Source organism: Falco rusticolus, chromosome 4 (genome assembly GCF_015220075.1).
Source record: "Falco rusticolus isolate bFalRus1 chromosome 4, bFalRus1.pri, whole genome shotgun sequence".
In the NCBI taxonomy this organism is placed as follows: domain Eukaryota; kingdom Metazoa; phylum Chordata; class Aves; order Falconiformes; family Falconidae; genus Falco; species Falco rusticolus.
Genome location: NC_051190.1, coordinates 47,355,013 through 47,375,575, shown reverse-complemented (window position 1 = coordinate 47,375,575; position 20,563 = coordinate 47,355,013). Strand labels below are relative to the sequence as shown.

Sequence of the window (20,563 nt, the reverse complement as noted above, 5' to 3'; positions counted from 1 at the left end):
CATAACTTCCTCCGAGAGGAAAAATGTCTTTGAGTTGTCATGGGCAGCTGAGACTGGGCCAACGTGGGGCTGAGAGATGACCCACGCCAAAGCTGTTGAGCATCCCTGGAGGATGCAGGGGTCTGTCCAGGCAGCCCCTGGCGCCAGCACCTACGCAAGGTCTGAGTAAGCGTACAGCCCCGTGGAGGGCAAATCTGCGTCTGTGGGGAAAAAATACCGGGGGAAGTGGATTTCAGTTCAGATCTGAGATGTGGCTGGTCCTGCAAAAGGCAGGGCAAAGGGCATCAGGCGTCAAAGGAAGAAAGACCTTTTCTTTCAAATGTTTCTGAACAAACGCTCAGCCTGACACCACCGATCCGGGACCTTCAGGTGGCTATGGAGGAATGCGCGTCCCTTCATACCTCCAGGACAGTAAAAAGGTCTGAATTAGTCTGCGGCTCCGGGGAAGACCTCCATCCCCAGCTGTGCTCAGAAGAGCATCCCTTCCACACCATGTCCTGCCCGGGGGGGTGGAGGGCCCAGCTTTGGGACGTTGGAGCATCCCTGTGGGATCATGGTGTCATTGCTCAGCATGGCAAATATTTGCGGTTGTCCTTGTTCCTAGGTCCTGGCATGGGAGCCATCGCTGAGCAGGACCCAGCCTCGGGCTGCCTGCATGGAAAGAAGCAGCTGCCAGGTCAGTGTGCGATGAGCGTGGGTTAGGGGTCTTCTGGGGGTTTTTTAGTCAGTTTATGAGAAAGTTGAATGTGGGACAGGGTTGTAAGATGGGGAAGAAACAGGTTTGGGGTGAAACGGTCTGGAAGGATGGACCAGGAGCTGGGGAACATGGCTTGGTGGCATCTGTGCTGATCAAAATGAAATCAGCAGAATGAAATGAATGAGCAGAAATGAAATCAGGAGAGGAATGACCAGTCTTCAGAATAGCAAAGGCTGTGCTTGGAGGCGTTGTCCTTCACCTGGCCTGGTTATACTGTTAAACCAAAACCTGAGCCCAAATGGTGAGCCTGAGGCTCGGGAGCGAGCGTGCACAGCAGTCCTACGTCTCAGGAAGCTTCTGGCCTCCTGCCTGCTCCGTGACCCAGCTGAGCCCAAGGACCCGGCTCTGTCCCAGCTGTACCCTGGCTGCTCTCCAGGTCCAGACGCGCTGTGGGAAGCCCCATTCTCCCAGCAGTGGGTCACCAGGAGCCCAGCGGCACCATCACTGGCTCTGCTAAGAGCTGGTGGGTACCCACTTGCTTTTCCAGCTTTCACCTGGGAGGTGAGGGCCAATGACCGAAACTACCACATGCAATTCAAGAAGAAATTCGCCTTCTGTCTGAGCAAGAAGAAGTATGCGGTGAGTCAGCCCGGGCCAGCCCTGGGCCCAGCCCGTGATTCCTGAGCTCGTGATGGTCGGGGGTGACGTGACAGGGATGCTGCAAAGTGATCTCCAGTAGGATGGAGAGTCACACGCATAATCCTCAATGAGGAGGACAGGCTGCTCCCTGCCTGGTGCCCCAGATGCCCTCTGAAGTGGTCAGACAAGGAGCAGGGCTATGTGATGGGTACTTTTTAGTCTGATGGTCAAATGAAAAGAAAAGGAGTCTTGATTGAACAAAACCAGATTCTTTTTCCAGCTAAATAATGACCATCTAGTTGAGGCCAGTTAGGTATGCTTTAGATGATCGGAAGCAAATCATTTTGTTTCAGTTTTATACAGTGCTTTGCTCTAATCAATCTTTTTTTTTTTTCCTTATGGCTTTGGTAATTTTTCAAAGGCATCTCTTATGCCGTGAAAACTTGAGAAATCCTAAAACACCAGAATGTTTTTGACATTTTCAAAACACGTCCTTGACTTTGACCTGCCTCTCTCCCGCAGGGCAATGCCATTAAGACGGCCAAGTACAATATCTTCACCTTCCTGCCCCTGAACCTCTACGAGCAGTTCCACCGGACAGCCAACGTCTACTTCATCTTTGTCATCCTCTTGCAGGTGAGATGGACACCGAGGTAAGAGCAAGCATGTGCCAGTGTCTGGTGAAGGAGGATGGTCTGGTGTTTAGAGTAGGGGACTCTGGTGTCCCTGGTGTCAGGGATGCTGCTTTTCAGTGTCATTCATGAGCTCTGAAGGGGTTTCTCCTACGTCAAGTTGGTTACTCTAAACGGTTGGGTTTGGGTGTAAGCAAAGCTCACGTAGACCGCACCTAAACAGAAATCCTACCCTCCAGATTCAGGGACCCACAGGCATTTCACAGGTCCACTTTAAAAAGAAGTGAAAATTCCAAAAAACAATTCTCTGTGGATAGGGATGTCAACTTGAGTCTGCCTGGATGGGTTCCTGCCATCCTCAGGTGCTGGCTGCGGAGGGGAGCTGGGGGCAAGGAGGACTTACTCAGTCACCTCAAGTGTCCCAAGGTGGGGTGAAAGTCATGTCAGTGGTGTAAAATTCTCCTTCTCTAGACCTTCCCTGAGATCTCCACGCTGCCCTGGTATACTCTGCTGTTCCCCCTGAGCTGCCTCCTCACCATCCGGGGTCTACGAGACCTGATCGATGACATTGTGAGTACAAGCTGAAGCAAAAGGCTGTGAGCGTTGGGATCGGGTCCTGGGGGGGTGGGCAGTAGAAGAGGCCCCTTAGCTGCTGGGTGAACTGAAAAGCTGGGAGTTGCCATCACTCATCGTTCCTGAGGTACCATCAACTCTACCATGTCCAAAAAGTTTTGTATTTTCCCTTGGGAAGGATGGGACCAGCCAGTTGCTTTCCTTGGGGTCTAGACCCCCATCTCCATCATCTTTAATATCTTATCCAATGGCTGTATTCCCAGGTTGGTCCCTAGAAATACCTGGGGGGGAATTTAGCCTTTTTATTCATCAGAATTCATCTTCTGACTGCTTCAGGAAGCAGATCCAGGGCTGAGGAGGCAGGTTGTGGCATTAAGAGAGTTGTTTTCATGGGACAAGGAAGCCTGGCTTGGCCCATCCTTTACTTCTGGCGTCTTTTTTTTCTCTCCTCTGTGCAGGGCCGTCACCAAAGTGACAAAAACATCAACAGCCGGCCATGTGAAATCCTCTCTGGGAAGAGGTGAGGGGCTTCGGGAAGCTGTACCCACGTGTTCCAGGCTTGCGTGGAACGATGGGTCATCTGAAGCGCTAAGCAGCCTTGAGCACAGCAGCTGAGGAGGGTCTTGGTGGGACTGTCCCTGACTCTGCAAAATCCCATCGCCTCCCACAATCTGCTGCAGGTCCAGCTGGTCCCCTGTGGGGATGATTGCGTTCCAGCCATGGTCTAAAAAAGCCCTCATTTGCTGTGATGTGCTGGAAGGAGGGTTTCCTGGGCCACAAAAGTTCCTCCAGGTCTTCATATCTAACCCAGAGAGTCATGCCGTGCTACACACGGGTCCGGGGAAAGACCAACACTTCCCACCTGTGGCCAGGGGTCTGAAAGTCCCTGCCACCCATAGGTGCAGGGGATGTGTATGTTACCGGTGGGTCCTGTGCCATCCTCAGTGCTCAACCATCCTTTGGTCATGCAGATGGGAGGCCATCCCGGTGGCAGAGGCACCACCAACCTGGAGACGCCATTCACGCAAGAAGCTGGGATGGACACAGGCTGGTCCAGAGGGCAGCAGCAGCCCCAGCCCCCGTCCCACTGCTCCACCAGGGTAAAAATCTCCCCCCTAATTCTCCTGCAGCTTCCGCTGGCAGAAGTGGCACGACATCTGCGTCGGGGACATCGTCCGGCTGCGTAAGGAGAGCATTGTCCCGGTGAGTGGTGCCCGGAGCTGGCTGCCCCAGAGGCAGTGGGGGGGATGTATCGGGGAGGAGGGGCTCAGCCAGATGCCCTCTCCCCCTTTTTGCTCTTCAAGGCCGACATGCTCTTGCTGTGCAGCTCGGAGCCCAGCAGCCTGTGCTACGTGGAGACTGCCGACATCGATGGGTGAGGAGAGGGGCAGGGGACTGCTGCTGCCATGGGGGGAGAGGGGCAGAGATACCCCAGCCAACAGATGAAGCCTCCTGTCTTGGGGACCCCCCAGCACTGGGGGAGTCAGGCACGCTGGGAGGGCTGCGGGTTCAGCAGAACCCATGGGGTGTGGGGGATCCTCTGCAAGCTAAAACTACAGACACCCTTGAAACGGGGGTTGAGCCCCCTGATTTTGGAAATGGGAGTCCAAAACCACTTTTAAGGCTTCCACAGAGCAGCTTGTGACCTCGGGCATCTCCCTCCATCTCCTGGCTCCCTCCCAGCGAGGGGGGATGATGACAGAGGTTGCCCATCCCTTCCACCTCCATCTGCAGGATGATTTAATGGCAGGGTCCTTGGGCCAGGGCTCCCTCCCTGCATGAGTGCTCCATGTCTGGCACGATAGGTCCCTATCTCACTTTTCATTGCCATCACTCATGTAATCACCCGATAATTAACGGCAGTCGTGGTCTCATGGGTCCAACAGCAGAATTAACAGCTCTGTCACCCCACAGGGTCGTTTCATTTCTCCCTCCCCGGCTCTTGTTCACAGGGAAACGAACCTGAAGTTCAGACAAGCCCTTCTGGTCACCCACCAGGAGCTGGTGAGTGAGGAGAGCATGGCTGCCTTTGATGGTGAGTGTCCCGGCCGGGCGAGGATGCGGCTGTCCCGCTGGGATGGGACGGGTCCAGCCTCGGGAAGCCTTTGTCCCCTCGGGCACCGGGTGCCATCAGTCCAACGGGACACTGCGCTTGCTGCTGCCCACCCGGAGCCAAAGCCCCTGCGGGGAGACCCTTCCTCAGCAGAGTGGCTCTGTGCTGGTTCCGTCAGGGCTGTGCACCTTCCCCCCGCCCTGGATCTTCCCAGACCTGAGCTCAGACCCTGGATTTTTTTCTCCTTTGGTCCTTCGTAGGACGCAGACTCCCTTCTGGGAGGCTCTGGGGGTGAAGGGGGGTGTGTTTGCACCTTGTTTACAGCCTAGTGCGGTTCCCAGACCGAGCCCCCTCCCAGCACCGCAGGGTGACCCTCCAGCTTAGCCTGGATTTGAACCCTCCGTATCCCAACTCCACCTGGAGCTGCCCTGACAAAACCTGAATCTCCCCGAGAAGCTGCCAGCGACCCTCTTTGGAGGGGATGAGTGGGTTGGGGGTGAGGGGAGAGGAAGGTCCCGTGTCCCCCGCAGCCACCGCCTGAACCGTGCCCTCTACCCAAGGGACAGTGACCTGCGAGGAGCCCAACAGCCGCATGCACAGCTTCACCGGCACGCTGGAGTGGAGGGGTGAGACCTACTCGCTCGACAGCGAAAGGATCTTGCTGCGAGGCTGCAGGCTTCGCAACACCGACGTCTGCTACGGCTTGGTTATCTACGCAGGTCAGCGCCTGGCCCCGGATCAGGGAGGGCAGAAACCACCCAGCTCCCCACGGATTTTTAAGCTGCCCCAGCGCTTCTGGCAGCAGCAGGTCCCACTCCCAGCTGGTACAAAGTGGGAGGACCTGGCGCTGGAACCAAGCCCCCAGTGGTTTATCCTAAGCTTTGCTGGTGGTGGGCTTGCTGGCAAGGAGATGATGCAGTGGTACCCAACCTCTGCTCCTCCCAGGTTAGATCTCACCTACAAAATGTGATCCAAGGATCGTCCTGGATTCACTCCGCTCAGTGGCTTCTTGCACTTTGTGGCTCAGTGTGGCTGAGAGCTTGGCCACCAGCAGCTGTGGGCAGGTGGGAGGGGCGAGGGCTGGTGGGAGCAGCACTTGGAGAGTGAGGCACAGCTTGGTTATCCACAGATCAAGGGCTGCAGTCCTCCAAAGTCATCAGAGGTGGGGAGATGTTGTTATGGAGGCAACCAGCATCACTTAGCTGTGAGGCAACCTTCTGGGAGCTGTGGACTTGCATTTTTACTTCCAAGATCTTTCTCTTCCAGGATTTGATTCCAAAATTATGAGGAACTGTGGAAAGATCAAGCGGAAGAAAACCAAGCTGGACTGCATGATGGACCGGCTGGTGATCATAGTGAGTGTGGTTCAAACACTTCCTGCCCTGGTCCACCAGCCGCCTGGGGTTGATCACAGGTCTTCTCCTGAGAGTTGATCTCATGGATCATCAGGAACATCTCCTGGGTGATGCTGATTTTCTTCAGCTTGCAATATTTTGCTCAAAATATCTTGGGTTTATCATGGTAATGGGCAAATACCAAGTGATGTTCCCATCAGGGAGTGGCAGCTGCTGGGTCTGGAGCAGCGTGCATGGTGGTTGCGTTGCTTAAACCCTGGACCTTGGCCACTCTGAGCCCTTGGCTGCAGAGCAGCCCCTTGGCTTAGGGAACCAGAGCCTTCAGGATCTCCAGCCCCTTCTGCCTGCACTAATCCATAACCGTGCGGGTCCAAGGAGGCAGCTTGTGCTGAGGGACCAGCAGGCTGTGGCTCAGCACCGATGGAGGCAGGTGGAGGCCAGGGGCAGGAGGAACCTTTCCTCTGTGGGAAGCAAAGCAGTGTGGGCGTAACGAGGAGTTGGATGGCTCTTACTCCTGTTCTCGGTGGTTGGGTGTCATCACTCCTCGGATCGGCCACCACCACTGCTCTGCTTGCCGACAGTTCAGCAGGAAAGCTGCAGAACAGCCCCGCTGCTGGGAGACAGTGTCTGCGGCCATTCGGAGGGTGGGAAAGCTGGGGTTTACTCTGTGCATGCTGCAGATGTGTCATCTGGAATATGTGTTGCAATCCCTCACCCCAGCCCAGGATGAGCTCTGAGAACCAGCTTCAGGCGCAGGGACAGCCTTCCCCAGGCTTGCAGCTAAATGAGGCCGTTTGGAAGGGGCAATGGTTAGTCCTAGAAAAGAGTCTGGTGGGCGCTGGTGTGATGGGACATTCTCACCCTGGCTTCCCATCTCAGATCTTCCTGGTGCTGCTGGTCACATCGCTGTGTCTCGCTGTTGCCTCTGGGTTTTGGGCCAGGATGTTCCAGGAGAAGCACAGCTACCTCTCTGCTCTCTACAAGAACACAACTCCTGCCCAGCAGGCCTTCTTCAACTTCTGGGGCTTCACAATCCTCCTGAGCATCATCATACCCATGTCCATGTATATAACGTAAGAACAATAGAGCTTGGAAGCGATCAGAGATCAGTACCCCTCTCCCTGTCCTTGGCCATCGGCTGGCACCTTGGTTTACAGCCAAAAAATGGGGCTGCACAGAAGAGCCAGCGGTGACCCTGAGTGAGTCATCCCCATGTGTCCCCTTAGCCATGAGAGATTATGGAGGATGGGGTGCGTATCTTCCAAGCATTGATGAGGTACTTTGAGATCTTCTCAGAGGAAAGCCAGCGAAGAGATGGCTGGCGCTGGAAATTGTGGGCAGGATGCAGGTGAGACCCATAGAGGTGGCGTTTGCCCACCAAGCAGCAGCAGGGTGGGGGAGAGAAGCGCACAGCCGTTGTGAGCAGGCAATAATCACAGTTTGTGATTTTTTGTGATGGAAGAAGCAGTTTCCAGACTTTTCAGCCCTTCACCGAACCTCCCTCTCTATGTATTTTGGCACCAAGGGCCAGATTTCCAGTGGGGAGCCTGGTTGCCTGGGTCCCCGTGGGCTCTCGGTCTGGTGTGATGAGCCTGCTGGAAGCCTGGCCATGAGCAATGGAAACCCCCTTGTGTCCCCCAAGCTCAGAGCCAGGTGGGGAGCTCCCCTCTGCCCTCTCTCCCTGTGTCAGTCCCCCAGGTGCCCCGGGATGTGAGGAACGCGATCTCCTTCCCCAGCATGAAGTTTCTTCTACCTGACTTCCTAGGTTTGAATTCATCTATCTGGTGAACAGCTTTTTTATCAACTGGGATCTGGAAATGTATTACGCTGTCAAAGACATCCCAGCAAAAGCCAGAAGCACCAGCCTCAACGATCAGCTTGGCCAGATCGAATACATCTTCTCGGACAAGACTGGCACCTTGACGCAAAACATTATGAGCTTCAAGAAATGCTGCATCAATGGGACCATCTATGGTAACTTTTGATGGAAGCAAGTTTGTAGGGACTCACGGGTTAGGTGAACCTGGAACTGGTTCTTTCCATTCCTCCTGGCTTGCTGGGGAGTTTGGGCCATGTGGATTGACCTTGGTGGTCGGGTGTGTAGATGGAAGCTGCTGTAGGAATTTGGGTTGTTCCATCCCCCATGTTATTGGTGCTTTGCAGGGAGCACAGTGCCTGCGGTTGCACTTGGCTCATGTTCCCAGTGCACGGAGTCAGGGCACAGTTCTGCCCCCTAAAACGGGAGCCTACCTTTCAGGAGATGTGTCATGCCCCAAACTCAGCTGAGATCAGCCAGGTTTTCCCCGACAAAAAAAGGAAAGCCTGGGGTTAGGGGCCCAGCAAAGCCACATGACAAACACATAGTCTGAGTGAGGTGGATCCCTCCTGAAATAATGGGCTGATGCTGGCCCAGGTGGCCAGGACAGGGTAGAGCAGAGCCGTGGGGTGATGGGCCAGTGAAGCCCATGGATTTTCATTTTCTGTGAAGGTCTTGGAGAAAAAGGAGGTTTTGCTTTACTTCTTTGCATTGTTTTCTGGTGAATCTCTAGCTTGGTTTCCAGCTCTGGGCACTTTGAGGCTTTCAGGTGATGGATGGAGGAGGTGAAGAAGTTATCATTCCCCTTGCGTTGTTTCTTTAAAATGAATGCATGTAATTGCTCTTTGCTGTTTATTTTTTTTTTTAATGATTCTGCTTGTCTTTCCCCATAGAAACCTGAGAATCACCAAGGCTTTTTCTTATTGCCATACTTACTTGAGCTCTTGGCTGGCTTCTGGGAGCTCTCTCAGTGCTTCATTAGTGAAATTTAGCAAGCAGGGCAGGCCAGAGCTTTAGCACAGAGCTCCCTTTTCCTGAGATAAGTATCAGGCACTTGAGACAAACCGGTAGTGATAAAAGCAAAAGCAGAGGAAGGGAAAAGAAAAGATCTAGCAAAGTTTTTAAGCAGGAATAAAGCCAGTTCTGCCCTGCCTGATGGATCGTGTTGAGCCTCTGCGACAGCAACATCGCTCTAATCCCGCCAGTCTCTGGCCAGCGGCGGAGGAAACGTGGGTGAAACTGGATTTTTCACATTAAAAACGTGTCGAAAGTCTGATCGGTCCAAAAGCCAAAGAAATCAGACCTGGATATCCTAACGGAGCCTGGCTCATGACCAGCAGCCAGCAGATGCTGCAAACCGGTTCCTTTTTGTTGGTGTTTCGGCCAGCAGAGCAGCCGTCCCTTCCAGAGGAACTGCTGAAGCCCTCGTTAGTGATGCTCCCTGCCAGCTCTCAATTAATTGAACTGTTTTTATTTTGGCAGGTACAGGCACAGGCCATGAGAACAAACAGCCATCGGTGCGTAACTCCCCCCTCCTACTCACATGGGGCTAGATGCTGCCCCTTGCTGGGGCCAAAGCGCAGCAGTTGGTGGTTACACCAGCAGCAGGCACAGCCTTTTGCCTGGTGTCCTGTTTGCTGGTGGCGGGTCCCATCCTGTCGGAAAGTGCCCGTGTTTCCTGGGGCTGGCAAGTTTGTTGGTCCTCAGCTGCCAGTTAAGGACAGGGAAGCCGGGTTTATAAAACAATGCAGTTCTGATTTTATTTTTTTATTATTATTTTTTTTTTTAAATTCCCAACCTTTTTATACTCACCCCCTTGGGGTAGACGATGCAGAGCTCTGCTTACAGACTCCAATCTGGATCGGACCATGCCAGCACGGGGTCACTGCATCACCCCCCAGCAGCATCCCTGGTGGAGAACCCCATGCTCCATCTCTCTCAGATGCCTTCATCTGGTCTGATGAAAAGAGACAACTGTTTGTGCCTCTTGCAGGGATTGGGATCGACCTGGAACCACCACGGGGAGAAGCTGGACTTTTGTGATGGCATGCTGGTGGAAGCTGCCCAGCGGGACAACGACTCCACGCTGAGGGAGTTCCTGAGGCTGCTGGCCCTCTGCCACACTGTCATGGTGGAGGAGAAGGGCGGTGGGTTGGCCATGGGGGTTGGCACGCTTGGTGTGGGATCTAGCCGCCGTTCAGGGCGTTGAGGCTCCTTCCATCACCCAGCTGTGCTCTGCTGTGCGGGGAGCAGGTGGCACGAGACCCCAGGGACACTTTGTGCCGCTGTCCTGGCGTCACAGCAGTGCACATCTGGGTTTGTTTTAAAGCTAATTAGTTGGAACGGAAACACGGTGGGGATAATCCATCCCTGTCCGGGCACTTGTCCTGCCTGCGGCAATGAGCAGAAGGGATGAGACAAGTAGGATTGAGTTTCCCTAGCCTGGTGGCTTGGGCTTTAGAGTGCCCATAGATAATGTCGGTGCTGGGCAAGACCAGGGTGTTTCAGGTGTCCCTTGGCTGGGAGGTCTCCTTGCCTAATCCCTGCTCCTCTCCTGCAGACCAGCTGGTTTATCAGGCAGCTTCACCAGATGAAGAAGCCCTGGTGATGGCAGCCAGGGACTTGGGGTACGTCTTTCTGTCCCGAACGCAAGACACCATCACCATCAGTGAGCTGGGGAAGAAGAGGACGTACAAGGTGCTGGCCATGCTGGACTTCAACAGCGATCGCAAGAGGATGTCTGTCCTGGGTGAGCGGGACAGGGTGGCTCAGGGGGGCCCTCCAGGGACACAGAGGGTCCCTTCTGTACTCAGCCCTACAAGGGATGGCACCGGGATGGCTGCAGTGGACCAGCACAGGGGCTCCTAAGGATCGTCCTGGGCATCCCTGCAGTTTTGCTCACCCTGACACCTTGGTGAAGGCAGCTGGCAAAAGTTTGAGCAGCCAAGAGAGACCAAGTAAATCAGGGGCTCAGAGGAGTTGTGTGAGGAACTGTCAGTCCTTGAGGCCCGATCCTGCCTCGCGGTGGTGTAGATCTGGGGAAATTCCTGTGCTTTCTATCACTGCTGGCAGAAAAGCACCAGCGTCCCCTGTGGTGCCTTCTGCAGCGTGGCCATCACATGGGGACAGTGATGAGTGGGAGTCTCTCGCTGGGGACTTAGGCTGTCCCTCCTCTTCCTCCCAGTGCGAGACCCCCAGGGCACAATCCGGCTCTACACCAAGGGGGCTGACACGGTCATCCTGGAGAGATTGCAGAGCCAAGGGCCCAATGAGACCTTCACTGAGATGGCATTGGATGTGAGTCCCACGCCAGCCTGCGGCGAAGAGGGCTGGTCTCCCCGCTGCTGGCTTTGGGCTGGGTGTCCTGCAGTCCCTGCTGCTCTTTCTCTCTCTGGCTTCAGGATTTTGGTCCTTCTTTCTTCCTTCTGCTCTACGAGCCTCACCTGCACATGGGACAGGGGCTAAGAGGGTATCAAATCCACCTTCGGTGTTCTGTATGGACCAGAGCATTGCAATGTATGGCATTGCAAGGATGCTCATGGGGATGCTGTAGGATGGGGAGGGAGCCAGAGCCCAGCGGGAGAGCCTCAAAACCTGGAGTGTCTCTGGCTGTGCCCATGGGGGCATCGCGGCTGGCTGGCATGATGCCCTGGTCCACCATGAGAGTCATCCTGGTTGAGGGAAGGGAGACCTGATGTCTCATCTCTGTAGCGCTTTGCAGAGGAGACACTGAGGACTTTATGCCTGGCCAGCAAGGAGGTGAGCGAGGCTGAGTACAGCACGTGGAGCAGGAGGCACCGGGAGGCCAGTGTCCTGCTGCAGGACCGCGCGCGGGAGCTGGACAAGCTGTACGAGGAGATGGAGCAGGACCTGCAGGTGGGATGAGGCAGGGGTTTAGAAGGAACCGGCTGTGCTGGTCCCACAGAGGGCAGGAGTGTGGCATTCAGCTCTCTGGGTTGAGGGGGGTGTCCAGCCCAACACCCCGCCCCCTGGGTGGGAGGGCAGGTGGAGTTCCACAGGTGACTTTGTGACATGCCAATAGACACTGGGGTAGATATCTGTCAGATTGTGTCCGCTCATGGGCAAGGACTCCTGGTTGGACCCAGGGGCAATTCCCACCTCCATATCTTGCCGTGCCCTGTGGCGTGACACCCACTTACCCTCCTTCCAGCTGCTGGGGGTCACAGCCATTGAGGACAAGTTGCAAGACAGAGTCCCTGAGACTATCCAGCTGCTGAAACTGGCCAACATTAAAGTGTGGGTGCTGACAGGAGACAAACAAGGTCAGTGGAGGCAACCCCAGACCCCGTTTCAGCTTCTCCCCTACCCAGGACCAGAGAAGAGGTGAGGCCCCGGGAGTGGGCAGCAGCCAGGTTCTGCTGTTCCCTTTAATGCAGCAGCACGTCCCCCAGGTCATGTCACCCGTGGGGAAACTGAGGCAGGGGAAGCCATCTGCGCGATGGCATCGAGCTGGAGCAGAGCCCCCAGCAGCTGCTGCCCACCAAGGGCTGTTGTACCCGAGGGCTGGGGGCTGCCCGGGGACGTGGGGGACAGCACCCCTGGCCGCTGACACCTGCGTGTTGCAGAGACCGCAATGAACATTGGCTATGCATGCAAGCTGCTCACGGATGACATGGAGATCCTGGAGGAGAAGGAGATCAGGTGAGGAATGATGACCTCCTGGTTCAGGATGTTGTCGTCCCTACTGAAGACACCTGAGGGTATAGGGACCTGTGCAGGTTGGGCACAGCTCAAGTCTGCCTGAGATGATGCTTCTCCTTCCCTGTCCCAGCCTGAATGTCCATGGCCTTCATCTGCGGATGCTTTTCCAGGCTTCCCCATCTGTTCCTGCCCCTTCTCCTCCTTGGCAGGCTTTGACCAGAAGGTGCTTAAGCTGTCTCTCCAGCCTGTAAACCACAGGGACAGAGGCTGATTTCTGGCATCAGTGCAGCCCTGGGACCCCCTGTCTCCCCCTGTTCCCACCACTGGGTAGCAGCTCCATCTCCCTGGAGCTTTGAGATGGCAAAGGCCAACTGTAGGTCTCGGTCGAAGCTGGGCATCCTGCCCAGTGTCCTCAGCTCAGCTCCAGCCACCCCTTCCTCACACAGCGAGGTTCTCAAGGCTTACTGGGTGAGCAACAACAACCTCAGCGGCAGCGGGGAAGCACGGTGCAGCAGCCGCCTCTCCCAGCAGCGCCCAGAGCCTATGTGCCACAAGAAGAGAGCCATCATCATCAGTGGGGACTTCCTGGTAAGGTGGCACTGGGATGCAATTCTCAGCTCCCTGCTTGCACCAGCAGATTGCTGGTCCTGCCCTGGTGCTCTCAAAGTCCTGGGTGGCACCAGCACACAGAGGACGTGATGTCCCTCCTGCCCGTGGAGTGGGAAAAGCCTGTTTTGTGCTGGGGAATGGGGCGTGGAGAGGGGGACAACCTTGCACCAATCCTTTGGCACTGGGGGACGTTGACCGCACCTGCCCTACCAGTCTTCTGGGATGATGCAGGCTGGCATGTGCTCTTCTGGTCATACTGGAGCAAACTGGTCTCATGGTCAGTGTCTACTGCGTGGTGAACTTGGAGAAAATGGGGCTTACATTTTCGTAGCATCTACAAGATTGAAAAATATTGTTGAGGAACTGGGGGCTCTCGTGCTGTGAAGGCTATGGGTGAGGTCCCAGCCACGTCTGCTCTCCCCCAAGGACAAAATCCTGCACACAGGAGAGGTGCTGAAGGAGGAGAAGGGCTGGCCCTGGCAGCGGCTGGCTTGCTGCAGGGCTCCGGGCTCGCAGGAGCGGGGCAGTCTGGTGGAGAAGGCCTTCGTGGACTTGGCCACCAGCTGCCAGGCAGTGATCTGCTGCAGGGTGACCCCCAAGCAGAAAGCCCTCATCGTGCAGCTGGTGAAGAAGCACAAGAAGGCCATCACACTGGCCATTGGGGATGGGGCCAACGACGTCAACATGATCAAAAGTGAGGCTCGGGGCAGGGGGAGCGTGGGTTTCGGTGGGCATGACCCGCTGGTGGGGAGTGGTGGTGCCCTATCTGCCATCTCCACCACATCATCCTCTCCTTTGAGGGGAGGAGCTGGGAGGGGAACCTCCAAACCAGTTCCCCCCATTGCTGTGCTGGGAGGGGAGTGAGGCACAGGTCCAGGACCAGCCTGGGACCAGAGCAGGGTGGGACCGCTCGCTCTGGCAGTGGGGATGAACCTTGATGAAGCTTCAAGCCCCAGTGTGGGCAGCTCCAGAGACATCCCTGCCCCTCTCCAGCAGCCCTGCCACGGGGCTGTGCCCACCCCATGCCCAGCCACGCCTGGCACGTCACTCCCACAGCTTCGGCACGTGATAGAGGGGGCTTCCCTTTGTCCACCGTTCCTGCATTCACCCTCTGCCCATCAGCTTGGGAGCAATCCACGGGGAAATCGAGCACCCAGCTGCCCCAAGACCTGCCCCCCAGCCTTTCACACTCTCCTGTTCTCTGCAGCTGCTGACATCGGGGTGGGCATCAGCGGGCTGGAGGGCATGCAAGCCGTGCAGTGCAGCGACTACGCCCTGGCGCAGTTCTCCTACCTCCAGCGCCTCCTGCTCGTCCACGGCCGCTGGGCATATCTCCGCATCTGCAAGTTCCTCCGCTACTTCTTCTACAAGACCTTTGCTGGCCTCATGGCCCAGGTCTGGTTTGCTTTCCACAGCGGATTCACGGCTCAGGTGAGGGAGGCAGCCATTAGCATGGGTCACATCCATCTGGGGGGGGAAGGGGGGGGGGGGCTGCACACCCGTGTTCCAAACCCCCCTGCTGAGGATCCCATGCAGGTCCCATGCCTGGTACTGCCCGATGGACACATGTCCACATCACCACGCCGGTCTCCTTTCTCCCTTACCATGGTATTGGGCTGTCCAATTTTTTGGGACTGCCTGGCTGAGATGCAACTAGTTATCTGGTTTTTGCCTGGCTGCGTTGGGAAAAGCACGCTGGGGAGATCTGGGATGTCCTCGTGAGCTGCAGCTCAGCCTTGAACAGATGCAGGGAAAGATCCCACGTGCACTAAGCTGGTTGCCACCAAAATGGGAGCATTTATCCCAAGGGCCATCAGCGTGACTTGACCACCACTGCGTGGCTCCAGCCCCCCATCTCCACCTGAAGCATGGCCCCCCAGCCCACCGATTGCTGCGGACAACGTGGAGCTGATGCAGAGCCTGGGGCAAGGCCATGGGGGCTTCCCCGGAGTCTGGATGTGGGTCTCTGGGACCCACCCCTGGTGCCTGGGCACCTTTTCCAAGTCTTTCCAAAGCTCCTCTGAGCTCACAGCCGCTTTCTTCTCCCTTCTAGCCTCTGTACGAAGGCTGGTTCATCGCGCTCTACAACATTTTCTACACTGCCTACCCCGTGCTATCCGTGGGCCTTCTGGAGCAGGTACGGGTTCTCTGGGCTGCATCCCTGGCGGATGCGAATCGGCCCAGCAGTTGTTGCACCCCATCTGCGTGGCTCTTTCTGCTGGGATGTGGTACCCACCCTGCGCTGGGAGCCCACCACTGGTCCTGGTGTGTCGTCCCCCACAGAGCAAGCAGGTGGAGGGACTTGCTGCAGGTCTCCCGAAGCGTGTGTTGGGTGGGGTGGCCCAATCCTGCTCCCCACTGTGGGTGGGGAAGGTGATGCTTGATGCCTTCCCGGCAGGACGTGAGTGCCAAGAAGAGCCTGGAGTTCCCTGAGCTCTACATGATCGGGCAGCAAGACGAGCTCTTCAACTACCGCGTTTTTGGTGTCACCCTCCTGCACGGGGTCAGCACCTCACTCGCCAGCTTCTACATCGCACTCTGGGCCTTTGAGGACCACGTCGGCAGTAAGGCTGTTGGCGACTACGAGTCCTTCGCCATCACGGTGGCCACGTCGGCGTTGCTGTCGGTCCTGGTGGAGGTGAGCACCAACCTGCCCTTCCCCATCCTGGCCCTGCAGCAGATGTTTAGGGTTGCAGCCCTGGGTGCTCTGACACCACCCGCAGCAGCTCCGTGGCTGGGGGACGATCTCCGTTGGGGCAGGGGAGGGATCTGAGGCAAGTGGCCAAATGGAAGTCCCTGCAGCCTCCATGAGATGCTGTGCGCCCTACCCTTCTCCCTGCAGATCATCCTGGACACTAAGTTCTGGACGGTGTTGTCCTTCCTGATGGTCACAGCCAGCCTGCTGCTCTTCTGCCTCTTCTCCTTCCTGACCCAAAGCATTGATGCCTTCAGGATAGCCCCTACCATCTTCCGCTTCCCAGGTGAGATGCCCTGGGGGTCCCCATGGTCCTTCCTTTCCCCAGCCAGGGGATCCCAGCCTGGGCTTGGTGCTGGCAGCTGTTTCCCACCTTGTAGATCATCTTTTCATTGCCCCTTCTTGATCCTGCCGTCTTCATTTTTGACTCCAATTTATATGCCATCTCCTCTTTAGACCCCTCAACACCTTCATGGGTGGGAGCATGCCCCTCAACAGCTGATCCCTCTGTCTTCTCCACCTTCCCTACTTAAACATCACCCACTGACTTCTTGCATTGACAGACGCCAGCCAGAACGCCCTGACCGACCCCTACGTCCTGCTCGTGGTCCTGCTGTCCCTGGTGGTGAACACCATCCCCTCGCTCACTGTCCACCTGTACCACACCATTGTGGGCAAACCCAGCATCCAGCAGGTGGGGGCTGTGCGGGGGCTGCCTGGGGAGGGGGCTGCCTTCTGCCGGCCTCAGTGCCTGGGGCTGGCCAGGGTGCTGCTGGTGATAGGAAGGGTGAGGTTCCCCAGGGAACTGCCTGGACTGTAGTGGTGGGACATGTCACCTCTCCTGGGTGGCACCACTCGCCTGCTGGTGGTCTCTCATGACACCAGTGACCAATTGTGGCACCAGGACTCCCTCCCCACATGGCCCCACAAGAGGTCCTGGAGCAAGAGACCTGATCTGGCTCTTGGAGCGGGTCTGCTTCTGGCTGCAGTAAGGAACTGGCCTCCAGGATGCCCCAGACCAGCCACTTAGGAGGCACCAGGCTCTGGTGCAGGTCTTGGTACCACCCCCAGCCTTGGTAGAGCTCATCCCCATGTGGGTTGTGGGTTATACCTTCCTGGTGGTGCAAAGAGGTCCCAGATGAGAGCAGGGGTTGAGATTGTGCTCCAGAGCTCTGAGAGCTTTGAAGACCCCCAGGAGGGTCCCCATGTTATGCATCCCATCATGGCAACTCAGGTCATGGTGGAGCTGGGAGCCAAACCACGTCTTGGTGGAGAGTGTCCCTGTGCTCCCGGTGTGTCCCTCCTTGGGATGAGGGCTTGCCTGGACGTGGCCACAGCCCTGGTCTCTCTGTCTCCTTGCAGAAGATCTGCTTGAAAGCCAAGCAGAAGCCGGAGCCCTCAGTGGAGCTGCGTGCCCACGTCCCCCGCGGCTCCTTCCACCGCCGCTCCAGCTACGCCTTCTCCCACCAGGAGGGCTATGCTGGCCTCATCACCCGCGGGGACAGCCTGCGTGCCAGGGCCACCCGCAGCATCACCCCAGGCCTCCTGCACCCAGAGACACCCCCAGCTTTGCCCTCCCTCCCCAGCTCCTCAGCATAGCTGTCCTGGCCAGCATCAGCCTCCCACCACGCTGGGACAGGTGAGGTGCCGTCAAGAACTGGCTGGTTTCCTCCTTTTACGGGCATTTTAAAAATCTTATTTGGATGGTTTTGAAGTGCAGGCAGCTCCCGTGGCCACAGAGGGGCTGGCCCAGCCTGGGGGGCTGCTGCTGCAGGTGCTGAGCCCCGGGATGTGTCCCACCAGCAGTTCCGTCTCACCTGTGCCATGGGTGGTGGGCTTTGCAGGAGCCTGTAAGGCCATAAAAGCCACCAAGCTCTGCCACCATGCTTGGCCCCTCGCCCTGCGACTCCCCGGCTGGCATCCCAGCCCCCCTCCCTCCGCTGAGCCCCCTTGGAGCTGGGGCTGGACCCACAAACAGCAGCTCTCCTGTCCCAGGCTCGTTATTCCACCTGCGAATTAATACAATGCCCTGACGCAAGCCCCGGGCCGGGGGCTGGGTGGCAGGCGCAGCCCCTCACCCCTGCTCACTCCCTCCCACGCCGGGGGCCAAGCTGCAGCGGCTGCATGAAGACCCTCACCTCAATTTCCCAAGGCTGCCCATCAGCCGCCCTCCCACTGCGGGGCTGGATCCAGTGCCCTTGGCTTTCCCAAGCATCATCCCAACGGATTGGACTCGGAGCAGTGTAATTTGAAAATTTTCGGGAGGACAATTTGACGGACGATTGCTTACCTGCAGGTTTCTCTTCTCCAGCCAAACCAGCCCAGCTTCTCGCAGCCTCTCCTCACTCCTCGCCGCCTGCTCCTCCATGTCTCTGCCACCCCGGACACGTGGCGGTGGCATCTGCTATGTGCCATGCCCCTCTCTACAGCAGCCACGTCCCACTCCCCCAGGACTGATGTCCCCATCCTTGGGGACAGCTTGTGGCCACAGGCTGTTTGCTGCAAAGCCCTGCAAAGTACTTTGGGGGGGAGGGCAAAGCCTGGGGGTGGCCGTGCATCAGCTCTGCCCAGCGGGCACCGGAGCACACGTCACCTTGGGGACATCAGTATTGCCTGCTGGAAAAGTTGTCTGTGAACGACTGACGGGTGACTGGATCACCTTTTTTACTGGTTTTATTTTTTAATTAAAAGGACTTTAGCTTTTCTCTCCTCTCCTGTAACTGGCTGTTGTGCTACCAAGGGAGAAAGCTGCACAGAAGGGTCCTGCGGTCCCTTGGTGTATGCCACCAGCTCTTTGCCACCTGCCAGCACTTGTGCCATGGCAAAACGCATGGTAGGACAAGACGTTCAGGTAAAAAGAGAAATAATTCAATCAGCCAGGGGGGCTTGGACCTGCCTGCAGCAAGCGCGGCTTGATGGGTTTGTTTAACAAGTGCTTTGGCCTCATCTGCACAGAGTTTGTGAGAATTAAAGTGTTTTCCTTGGGCTCTGGCCAGAAGGGTGCAGACGGTGCCAAGAAATAGAAGTATCCGAGGCTTCCTCTGGGAAAGCTCTCACCCCTGCAGCTACCAGGTGGGAAACTGGGAGAAGGAACCTTTCCCAGCCGCCTGGGCACAATCCCCAAACCTCCCCCCCTCCGATGCTCTCCGGCCAGGTCTGGGGAGAGGAGTCGGGGTGGTTAAACTGGGGCTGCTCCCCCAAAGCAGCCCCCCTCCTGCCGTGGGGAACCCACCCATGAGCATCGCCGCGGGACACACACACGCGCCAGGGTGAATGACTAGAAAATAATTTATTGAAGAAACAGAAAGCTGCAGAAATACAACACAGTCATGACCAGTAGAGGATGAACAAATAGAGATTTTTTTTTTTCTTTCTTTCTTTCTGTTTTAAAACCTGTTGACAGGCTGGAGTTAAATTTCCTGATAACTTCCCCTGCATGAGTCATTGCAAAGAACGAGGAACAAACTCCAGAGCACACAGCACAGTTTGGATAAAGTGCCTGACACATAAGACTCTTTTTTTAATTTTTTTTTTCCTTTTTTAACGTTTGTAAATAGCTTAAACAAATATAGTTGCAAGACACAGAGGAGTAACAATTGCATTTCGCTGTAGAGTAAAACCTATCCCATGAGAGTAACGATGAAGCAGCAGGAAAAAAAAGTTCAATTTAATTAGAAGGAAAAAGTCATTTAAAAACTCAGAGATGCAGCCCTCGGACCGTGCGGGACGAGGGCGAGTGTCGTCTATTGCTATCCAGAAAAATGAGCAGTGCTTTCTGGAGGTGGCTGGACTGGCAAACCCGAGGCTGCGGGTTCTTCTTGGCTGGGATTGATTCTGACTTTAATTTTTTCCTTTAGAAATTTAAGGGGGGAAAAAAAAAAAAGAAAAAAAACAAAACAACTGCGTTTTGTCGTTTGCACTTTTAATTTCCTCTCTTTAAAAACCCCAAAGAAAGGCAGACGCAAGAGGAACTGGATTCTGTGCAGCAGCATCTGCAGGTCCAGCCCCACCTCGGCTGCGGGTGTCCTCTGAGACAAGGGAAAAGGAGCTGATTTAGTGACGGGGACACGTGGCGGCGATGAGGGTGACCGGGTCGCGGTGTCAGCAGCCAACCCAGCCCAGCAGCATCCTCACAGTGCCCAAAGCAGGCTGGGGACAGGGGTCCTGAGCAGCCCATCATCTTCCCCACCCAGGCTTCAGGAAAAGGGATGGGTGGCAATTATATTTATTTTTTTTTGCAAAGTTATTTCTTGGCATGGAGAAACGCCATCTTCTGGCTCGCTCCATGGCCATGTCCCATCAATGGAGCCATCATTAGTGAAGGAAAAGCTTGGCTCTGGCTGTGCCATAGTGGGGGGTGACAATGGCTAAACCCCAGTCAGGGATCCTGGGGAGCCTGTGTTCCTCCTGCTTGCCCGGCGGGACAGGGACAGCGCTGTCCTGCTGCCAGCGCTGGGTTTTCAAAGCACAAAAGCCATTGGTGGAAACCTTCCACCCAAGGCAGAACCGGAGAGCCTGGGGGGCACAATGAAATGACCCAAATCCCTGAAAACTTGCACATTTGAAGTAGAATACAGTGGCCAGGCTGAACTACCAGGTCTTGGTGGGAGAACCTGGGTCCCCTCCTGTTTCTCACCCTCTGACCATCCACATCCCCATCACCCTCTGAGGTGCCCCTGGGGTCCCGGTTTTGCCCCTGCTCCCCACAGCACAAAAACGCCCTTCGGGGTCAACCTTGGTTGAGAGAATTGTCTTTAGGACAGAGCTCGGATTGTCATTACCTGCAGGGAAAAAAAATAATCTTTGGTATCGTGGCAAGTTGCTCCTCAGGG

General features: G+C 56.2%; 1 protein-coding gene across 1 annotated transcript; it reads left to right on the top strand.

Moving 5' to 3' along the window:
* Positions 1 to 612: 612 nt before the first annotated feature.
* Positions 613 to 17,330, top strand: ATP8B3 (ATPase phospholipid transporting 8B3). The gene is made up of 27 exons (XM_037382589.1): positions 613 to 676; positions 1,245 to 1,336; positions 1,859 to 1,972; positions 2,440 to 2,538; positions 3,000 to 3,061; positions 3,672 to 3,744; positions 3,846 to 3,916; positions 4,494 to 4,576; positions 5,155 to 5,313; positions 5,861 to 5,949; positions 6,829 to 7,022; positions 7,715 to 7,923; positions 9,248 to 9,282; positions 9,759 to 9,912; positions 10,326 to 10,514; positions 10,950 to 11,062; positions 11,477 to 11,641; positions 11,937 to 12,048; positions 12,352 to 12,427; positions 12,874 to 13,015; positions 13,463 to 13,730; positions 14,244 to 14,467; positions 15,090 to 15,173; positions 15,435 to 15,674; positions 15,879 to 16,017; positions 16,295 to 16,425; positions 17,094 to 17,330. Exons 1-27 carry the CDS (start codon positions 613 to 615, stop codon positions 17,328 to 17,330), a joined length of 3,618 nt encoding a protein of 1,205 aa, XP_037238486.1.
* Positions 17,331 to 20,563: the final 3,233 nt, after the last annotated feature.

Bases quoted from the DNA above. Each gene is read 5' to 3' on its own strand.
- ATP8B3 (XM_037382589.1), top strand. From the start codon at position 613: ATGGGAGCCATCGCTGAGCAGGACCCAGCCTCGGGCTGCCTGCATGGA. The intron at 10,515-10,949 runs GTGAGCGGGACA...TCTTCCTCCCAG, and splicing joins CAAGAGGATGTCTGTCCTGG to TGCGAGACCCCCAGGGCACA. The intron at 12,049-12,351 runs GTCAGTGGAGGC...TGCGTGTTGCAG, and splicing joins GCTGACAGGAGACAAACAAG to AGACCGCAATGAACATTGGC.